Source organism: Typha latifolia, chromosome 3 (assembly GCF_019914945.1).
Source record: "Typha latifolia isolate L0001 chromosome 3, TyphaL0001v2, whole genome shotgun sequence".
In the NCBI taxonomy this organism is placed as follows: Eukaryota; Viridiplantae; Streptophyta; class Magnoliopsida; order Poales; family Typhaceae; genus Typha; species Typha latifolia.
The window spans coordinates 12,594,886-12,604,881 of NC_133088.1; the positions used below are offsets into that span (position 1 = coordinate 12,594,886).

Consider the following 9,996-nt stretch of genomic DNA (forward strand, 5'->3'; position numbering starts at 1 on the left):
TTCCTTAGACGAGTAGCATATAACAACAAGGTCATGTACACGATCATTGATAATGACATTGGCATGAATATAGCCTCACAAGAATCGGTACAAATGCTGAATAGTTGAACATTCTAATAAGAGAGACATCCATAGTTTTATCCATTCATCGGAATTACACATTATTGCCTGATGACCTTCTTACGAGGTAAGAATTTATTGGATTTTATTCGGTATGATGTTATTCTTATGAAAGCATGTCATACTCTTTTGAGTTATATAATAGGAATATCTACTATGATGAATTTATAAATACCTAGGCTTTTATATTAAACAAAAATTTATTCCAAACCCATTGAAAACCTTTCAGTTCATGTAAGGAGAATATTGATAGTAAAATTTTGATAATGAGAAAAGTTGGAAGTTTCGAGCAAATAATGTGATATATATCCCAAGGAGTTATCACAAATAGTTGTTGTTGGTGCAGTTGATTTAGTTTGTTGTTGACTTGGTTCTAGGTTCATATATTCCAAATCTAGTTTTATGACAAATGAGCTTAGATGTCCATAAGATGTCTATAAAGAATTACAAAGCATCATCATAGTATCAATTATTAAGAATACAAAGAATGGAACTTTTATCTGGACTACGACAATATAGAAAGTCTTTGAAGCCATTAAAAAGAAAATACTTGAAATTGAGATTGTGTCTACATGTCAAGAAGGATATTAAAAATTTTGGTAAAATAGAAAGGGCGATCAAATTCAAATCATTCTTGGATCAATCTTAAAAAACTACAACGTCTCGGTCAAAATCTTTATGAGCATATCACGGCAAGTTCTTCAGAGCATCCTAGTTTGCTTTATTTGTTTAGAGTCCTAGTTGAGGGTTATTTGTAGTGTTATTTTAGAATAGAAATTTTATTCTATAGATTTTATTTATGATTTGTAGCATCATAGAGAGCTTATAAATATGCTTAGAACCATACGTTAGATATGATATTTGTAATCAATAAAAAATTTCTTCCCTGTATAGAGAGAGATTTGAGATGAGACAACTTAGCTTAGAGAAATTATATATGTGAATTTTAGTTAGACATCAAACTCTTGGATTGGTGAGATGTCATCTATCTATTAAGTGTAAGTCTTCGTGAGATACTAAATTCTTATATTTTTGAGATATTATCCAACTATCTTATCTCATCCTTGAGTAAAATGTTCGACAATCCTCTTCCTACTATGTCAATAGTAGTTTAGGAGGGATTTAGAATTTTTTGTCTGCTGCATTGTTTCATTGAGTCACCTTTTAATTCAGTGAGTAGTGCTATTGATGTTTGCTAAGTTGTGGAGCTTATTTAAAGTGTGTCACCATATTTCCCTATTCCTCCTATGTATTAGGTATGAAAGTATCTAATTGTTATTAATGAAGTTACTCACCTATATACTTTCCTCTAAATAAAAGAAGAAGAAAAAAAGAAACTCTATATAAACTCTATTATATGACGCGTGACATTTATGGGATGATATTTTTATATAATTTTTATTTAAAAATTTTAAAATATTATTATTACTGTTATATTTTTTAAAAAATATTATAATTGTCACTGTAATTATTCTTTCCAAAATAAACTTAGATTCAGAAGAAAAAAAAACTAATTTTTTCTTATCTAAATTATTTAAAATGGTTCAAAACTACCCAATGTTAATCCAATATCATAGCATAATATAAGAATTTTTGTTATGCAAGATAAAATTATTGATAAACACATTATGCACTTTACTTCAAAAAAGAAAGTTATTTAGTCCGTTATATATATTTGTTAACTTTAACAATAATATTTTAATATTTTCTGAGCATTCTATGAAAAATTAACTAAAATAAAAATTTAAAGTCAAAAAATTTCAGGGACAATTATAATAGAAATTATAATATTTTAAAAGTTTTCATTAAAAATTATGTAAAATCTAATTAAAGGAATCAAAGAGCAGTGCTCAATGATTATTTGTGCATAAATGTGAGCTCACAAGCTGAATTGAGCTCTTCAATATTGAAGTATGATCCAACAAATGGTGAGGTTCAATTTGTTGTATGTATGAGCTATAAATAAACTCCAGATAGCTCATATAGAATTTGGGTCCAAATCACTCATAGTCTCATATGTAGGACATTTCATGAGAAGCATAAAAGGGGCCCACCTAGTCTCGTATTGGTCTCCCGTATCAAATTAGACTGCAACAATTGGAAGGTGACCATGCTATCACATAATCGCATTTTGCCCTATAATTTTTTTTTAGAGAATCTTGTAGATAGATAATTCATTAAGCTACAAACACATAATTGCAACGAGACAAAGTATGAAATAGATAATGATAAAACAAGTGCTCAAGTAAATAAAAAAAGATAGAGGGTATAGGTCGATGGCCCTAGAGTACGGGTGAAAACTGGTCGGAGTTGCTATTCGACCCGACTCGGATCGGATTCGGATAAAAATTTTCTATCCGATTTGGATACGGATAGAAATTTTAAAAAAAATTCGGATATGGATTCGGATACGGGTCGGATATATTTTTCGGATTTGGATTCGGATATCGGATATCCGTTTACCCGCATTTTTTTAAATAATTTACAATTTTTAGTTTGCTTATTTAAATAGTAAATATTAATATTGTTACTAATAATACTTTATATATTATTTATAGAGATTAATTTCTCTAATTTTATATATTTGACGTACAAAAAAATTATTTATTGTAAAACTCTTAATAATTTTACGTTAATTATATATAAATAAAATATTACAATTATTTTAAATTTAATTAATATCCGTTTAAGATCCGATTCTTTATCAGAAAATTATCCATATCCGTTTAGTTAGGATATGGTTTTAAATTTTACTATCCGTCGAATATCCGTATCCGAATCCGTATCCGGACTAAAAATATGGATCCGGATATGAATTGACCACTATTCGATCCTTATCCGATCCGTTTTCACCCCTACCCTAGAGACAAGTATTCCTCTTAACCATTGGTGTTAGTAAGAAGAATGTGAATAAAAGAGTCAACACCCTGTGGCTCCAGCAAATGACCAAGGTCGATACGGTGCTGGTGGGATCACGACAATGGCATTGAAAGACTACAGTCAGAAAAAGAAAGCCACTATACTCAAATAAAATGGCGGAGGGTGAGGAGGAGGAGCCTAGGAAGCCGGCAGCTCGAGTGGGCATTGCAGTTACAATGTATGGCAACTGTGAGGGAGGAGGAGGGTGAAAAAGATGGCAATATTTTCGAGAGAAAGAACAATTTGATGGAGGTGACGATAGTGGAAAGCGGAGAAGGATGAAAAATAGGGAGGAAATACCTTAGTAGAGAGGAGAGGAAACCCTTCCCCTCTCCTAGCCACTCAAGCTAGCTAGTAGTCCGGAGAAAAAGAAGATACCAGGAACTAAGAAAACCTGCAACAAGGATGATAGAAGATGGCGACCTTTGGATATGCTAGAAGAGAGGGCTCATAAATATCATTTCTAACCCAAGTAATTTGGTGTTGGGACTTACGAGAGTGACCAACTTGGCAAGCCACAACCATGCCTAGATTTATTGTTGCTCACACTAGTCCAAGCAATCAATGGTCTCTGCGATCAAGAGGATAAGAGGGTCTACTCTTTAGTGTAAGGATATTCAAGGTGGATTTCTACATACCCTTTTATTATGATTTGCTATATGAGCATATGTAAGAACATCATATAGCTCATAATCTTATCAGTAAAACTATTTAAGATTGAGCCCATAAAGAATGGACTAATCTATCAACCTGTCAAAATTGTACTCAAAATGATTTTACTTAACATATGAATTTTAGTCTATGGACTTTTCATTAAAAAAAATATAAGTATTTTGGTAAATTCTACCTCATGCACTCGAACAATAGAAGATGAATCATATATGAATACAATGAGGATAGTAAAAATTTTGGTAGGCTTAAGATTATTTTCTTAATTAATTAGCACCATAGAGAGTCCGGTATCATGCATTTCTAAGTATTGTATATGTGAAACCATTGTAAGAAAAAAAAACACCTTAAATCTTTCTTTTTTTTCATCAAAGGTTATGAAACTATGTTTTGAAGCAGCATCAAGGCGTAATTTGACACCTAAAAAGGATAATTGTATATGTAAGTGCAGTTTTAAATGAGTTATCTTAGTTGGGTCTACAAATTGTATAATTAGGCTAAGATTTTTCTAAAGTCATTTGTGCTAATTACCCAACTATTCCAAATAACAAGTAATTACATGGGACTTTCGCTTCAGTTTCTTGATAATACCTAGGAATGAAAAGATGTCAATAATTGTAGAGAAGAAGTTACAGTAAAAATTGCATAGGTCCTAAGTGGTCCTCCAATCTTAACCAGAAACCTACTAATATAAAGAGATAATGAGAAAAAAAAATACTCTAGTATCAGATATTTTGTTAGATTGTTTGATCTAAAAATTTAAGCCGTTAAGTCTATAATTGCCCCTTTTAACACGTCTGTTTATATACGGCTCCTAATATCACATAAGAATATATAATAGATAACAAGATGTGCAGCTTACCACACCGAAATACTAGAGAATTGGAAATAAAATTGAATCCGTCTTTAATGCTATGTTAGATAATCAATTGATCTAAAAACCTAAGTTATTAGATACCGAGTTAACAATATATGTGAGGAAGGTGAACTATGCAATTCCTGTTCAGGCTTCACATGAGATAGATGATGTTCTTTTCTACCCCCAGCTCTGCGAAAATTATTTCACCACCGTTTCCAGATCAAAACTAAGAAACTGCCAATTCAACAATAATTTGTATTCTTAGTGCCAAGCCAACACATAGAATCCATGCAAATAAATGAATCAAAAAATGCAGACAAGGAAAGATCTCAAAACATATGTATATATAATCCCAAATGTTCTACTTGCCTCAAGGAGCAAATTTTGGAAGGTTAGCAAGCAATGTCACATGACATTTAGATTAAGATGTCTAGCTTTGTCTTGAAGCAAAGTGGTAGCTAGAAGTTTAAAAAGAATTGCAGCTAGTACTGATATCCAATGCAGATCTGATATTAAAGAATGAATTGAAAAAATAAAGCCATTTCTTTTTTCTTTAGTGACTGACTTAAGAAATGGTTTGCTTTAGATTCACTTGAGGAGCAAGAGGAAGATTGGTTCAAGATTTGTTTAACTTGCCACTCTCTTTACATTTAAAGAACAGTTGGAGTTATTATTCATAAAATTTTGTACATACATGGATGTCATTGTTGGGCCCATGATACCTAGAAGAAATTAATCAAAGATAAAAACTGCCACCTACTATGGTGCGATGCCAACCACAACTCTAGGATAGAGACAAACTAGCTGACTGGGCCCAAATTTGCAGTCTTCTGTAGGAAATGTTATCTCTAATTTTATAGAAACAAGAAACAAAAAAAATTTAGTGAAAAAGAGCGATAACTCATCGACTATTCTAAAAGCCTTTTAATTAGTCGCGTGTTATATAGTATTAGATAAAAAATTCTAAATTTGAATTCTGTTAGACCCACTTATTTTTTAAAAGTATAAACTTATATTTATTTAAGTCAAGTTTACTTTTTGAACATATCAAATGTGTCCAGAAGTGAACCGAGTGTTAAAATATACAAATATAAAATTACCCTTCTTTAAGAACAACGAGCTGCTGAAGAAGCGGTGAAGAAATTTTCTTTTCATTTTTTAAGTAAACTAAGACAATTTAAATTACCACAAAGGGCGTCAAAATATATCAAGTATCATGGCTGATACCTTAAGTATACTTATGAAGAATTTCTTGCAAGTCAAAGAGGATAGAAGAAGCCCAAACTATAGAAAATTTTTGACCTCTTCCTCGATTGGCTAGCTAGTCTGCAATCTGATTAGCCTCCCAAAAGCAATGAAAAGGCTAATTACATTCAAAATAGAGAAGAGAAAGAAAATATCTTGAAATTTTGGTTTGCACTTCCACTAAGACGCCCATCTAATTGCCTCAACTTCTACTTGGAAGGGGCCATCATAGTTAGCAGAAGTTACTCGCGCTAGGATCATGGAACCCCAATGATCTTGTGCAATGAATCCTAATCCTGCACTAGAGTCAGAAGGTTGGTTTTGATGAACCTTTTAGTAGGCTTGGCACACTTGGTCAATGGCTGAGGGTGGCTTGTGATGATGAGCTAGACATTTAAGAGCTTGAAATAGAATTTGACTGGTGGAGATTTGCTTGCTAGAGAACACCCATTCATTTTTGGCCTTCCATAGTTGCCCAAATTCATGGGACTACGAAAGAAAGAATATTAGTTGCCAAGTGTGCTAAAATCTAAGCTTCACTACTTTGTTGAGATGCTGATGTAGTTAAACAGTTTAGAACCTTCAGAATCTTTATTTTGTAGCTCCGGTGATGAAGACAATATTAGATTAAGATAATCTTTCATATTTCTCCATAAAGAGTATAAGGTTTTAACGTAGAAAGGATCTATAAAAGCTTATCAAATGCTTGTGAAAAGACTTATTAAACACAATAGCTTCATTATGCTTATATAGATGATGAATCCTTTTTCCAACAAGACTAGGTGTTACTCTTTTCCAATAGGACTAGATCATAGCAAAATTTTCTTCAAAGCTTTCTAAGAGTTTTCCATAACCCATCTATACCTAAATCTCCTTTAGACTTTACATAAACGACCCGTTAAATCATCTCATAAATAGCCCAAACAAATTCTAAACTTTCATGGGCATTTGAATGGTTTTGTTGGGTGCTTGGATGCTTAAACAAAACATATTTGGATTTCCAAGGTTTCAAATGGATTTTGAATGTTTTACCAATTTTGATCTCTTTGAAAATTTGTTCAGTTAAAATTTAAATGATTTTAATGCAAAAAAAATTAAAACTATTCATTCAAAAGGATTTTAATATTTAGATACTACATAAAGTATAAGTTTTATTCACAAATTATCAACTAAAAGAATTCCTTTAAGAAAGGTCTACTCTAGTATTAAGTTTGCTGGACCATCTATTCAGAAATTTAAATTTCTAAGGAGGAGGTAAAATAGTCTTGCTCGTTTACTTTAGTACAAGAACAAAGATAGATAAAAAAAAGTGCATCTACTGTTGTGCAACTAGTGATATAATGTTTACATTTCTCTTCTCTAACATTGTTTCAAAATTTTAGCTGTCACACCTAATTAGATGCACCATATGAGTGCGTAGGATTCCACTCTCCCAAGAATAAGATGGAAAAGTTAGGTCTTCCCTCATTTTTTCTTGCCAAAATGAGTCTGAACACAAAGAAATAAATCCAAATACATAATAAGTTCTTCTATATTGATTTGTCTTATAAGTAGGTTATTTTTAGTCCACGTAGATGTCACACCGGATGCGTTAAATGGGGTTATTGTAGTAGCTTCAATTAATATATGTCGCTGATGATGAGTAATTTTTATTATCGAAAGCAGATAACGATATAAATCGCTCATCAAGACAGCAGTTTTAATGCGATGCCTATCGAAAAATTGAAATTGATTATTCCGACATTGATTTATATGGATTCATGCAACATGAAAAGAAACTTAGATAAATAAGTTTTAACCTAAACCACTTATATATATATATATATATATATATATATATATATATATGTGTGTGTGTGTGTGTGTGTGTGTGTGTGTGTGTGTGTGTTTCTCTTGAGCAAGAGTGATATGATTCAGTGCTTCAGTTGTGAAGGGGGAATGAATCAATCGTAAATGTAATTAATTTTCAAATTAGTGGCCTGGTTCATTTCAACATATCTACAATTATCGAGTGTATATATGATATATATTGATTCAGTCCTAGTCCAGTCAATATTAGTTGACAGATACACTGAATGAAGAAAGCATTGGTTAATTGACTTAATTCATACATTGATATAATAACTATATCCTAATCAGCAATGACCAAAGTTTTAATGTTTAAAATTAAAACCACAATGACTACTTGACATGTATATTGTGCATAAATTCTTTTTTAGGGTTTCTCTTTTCCAAGCATTTGAAGACATGCTTCCTTGTTAAACCCTAACCATGGGAAGTAAAGAAGGAAAGAATGGGAATTGTGTTCTTTATGGACTAAAAAAAGAGAGGCTAAAACCCTTATTAAGAGGCATAAAGGATAAGAAGGACAAATAACATAGTAAAAATTTGGATTAACCTATCACTATTCCCAACTTTCTTCTCCATTGGTAAGAAACATTGCTACATTGAGGTGACAACAAATGGAATTAATTCACTTAAATCTTCTCATTTCTTTGCCCCACTAAAAACTAAAAGGAAAAAGGAGAAAAGAATTCCTAAGATGAGATGGGAAGGTGTTCACACCGCCGAGAAAGCGGCGGGGCGGCCAGGTCTCCGGCCGCTGGGTGTGGCGGAGGTATTACGCCGTCGCATCTCGAGAATCCGGCGGTGGGAGTTGGAGTGGATGGCGGCGGAGAAGGTCGGGCTGCTCGCCGGCCGGTACTCCGGTACGAGCCGCCCGGACTTGTACCGCACCCCGCACGCATTGCAAAGCGTCTTTGGGCCCTCCGGCCCCGCCCTCCACTGCGGCGTCTCCGCCGCCTGGCAATGCCTGCACCGCCGCCTCTCTCCGCTCGCCGCCGCAGCAGCTACCGCCGCAGAAGGTGGCGGAATCCCGGAGACCTCCCTCCTTCGCCGCCGCCTCCCTTTGCTCCTCGGCCTCACCGGGACCCTCACCGACGGAGCCGCCGCCGCCACGAGAACCGAGACCGGGTTCGCCGCCTCCTTCGTGAGGAACTCGAGCGAGGTCTCCAAGGAAGGGAAGGCGTCCTTGTTCGAGAGCCACTCCAACTCTTCCTCTCCTTCTCCGCCCTCCGCAGCCAAAACCTACCAAAAACCCACCAAAAAAATCGGATTTTTAGCTGCCCTACGGCTCAAAAATCGAGTCTTGGCGAAGGGTTCTGGTGGTTCGAACCGGAAGCGCGTCGTGGTCGGGGACGAAGTCGAGGAGGAGGAGGTCGTCGGCGAAGCACCCCTCCACCGCCGCCGCCACGTCTTCCAACATCTCCACCATCGCTATCCTCGAAGACTTTTGTTCTATTCCCACCACTAAGAACACTGGAAGATATGAGAGGATAAAGAGAGAATTTTTTTTTTCCCCTTCTTCCTCTCTCCCTTCCCCTTTCTTTTATCTCTCTCTCTGTAGACTTTAATTCTTACCCATCTGGAAAGTTTTCTTACTGGGATTGAAGGGAGGAATCTCCACGGCTACTTCGTGGATTTCACCCGAGGAAAGTGTTTATTTTTGGTGTTGGAGAAGGGCTGGCATTTGAGAGGAGGGAGGGGTAATGCTGTAATTACATAGAAGGGCAACATAGGGTTCACGTGAATTTCCTAAAATTAAATTCTGGAACAACTTTTGTGATCTGGAAATACCAGCATTCAGCAAATATATTATTACAATTTTTTATTTAAATTAGTCGATAATTGATATAAAAAAAAGATGACCCATATAGTTAGAACCAAAGAATAATTAGAAAAAAAAAGTCTTGAATTGTTGTTGCTGTAGTTAAATTTATTTACTTGAAAATTTAGCATCTCGACGTCTAAGTATATAACTTTTCATACTACAATAAAGAGTAAAAATTAGATTGTTATTATTCCTCTTTATATTTTGTATCTATATTTTGTCGGATATTTAATTGATATTTATTACTCTCTTAATTCCATATTATTATATCTAGATAGTTTTATTTAGCACGTGTGCATATTAAAGTATTTATCTAAATATAAGTGAATGTATGTATGTATTTATTTAGATTTTATCTAAATCTATATGTACTTTAATTAAATTTATTTACTTAAAAATTTGACACCTCGAGTGTAAGTATATCACTTTTCATGTAGTCAATAAATAGTAAACAATAGATAGTTATTATTCCTCTGTTTAGATTTCGCATCTAAATTTTATCGTATATTGAATC

The 9,996-nt window shown here is 34.0% G+C and overlaps 1 protein-coding gene across 1 annotated transcript; it reads right to left on the reverse strand.

Moving 5' to 3' along the window:
* Positions 1-8,190: 8,190 nt before the first annotated feature.
* Positions 8,191-9,314, reverse strand: LOC140785211 (GATA transcription factor 1). The gene is made up of 2 exons (XM_073132988.1): positions 8,988-9,314; positions 8,191-8,899 (listed from the first exon to the last, which is right to left on the reverse strand). Exons 1-2 carry the CDS (start codon positions 9,084-9,086, stop codon positions 8,372-8,374), a joined length of 627 nt encoding a protein of 208 aa, XP_072989089.1. The 5' UTR covers positions 9,087-9,314; the 3' UTR covers positions 8,191-8,371.
* Positions 9,315-9,996: the final 682 nt, after the last annotated feature.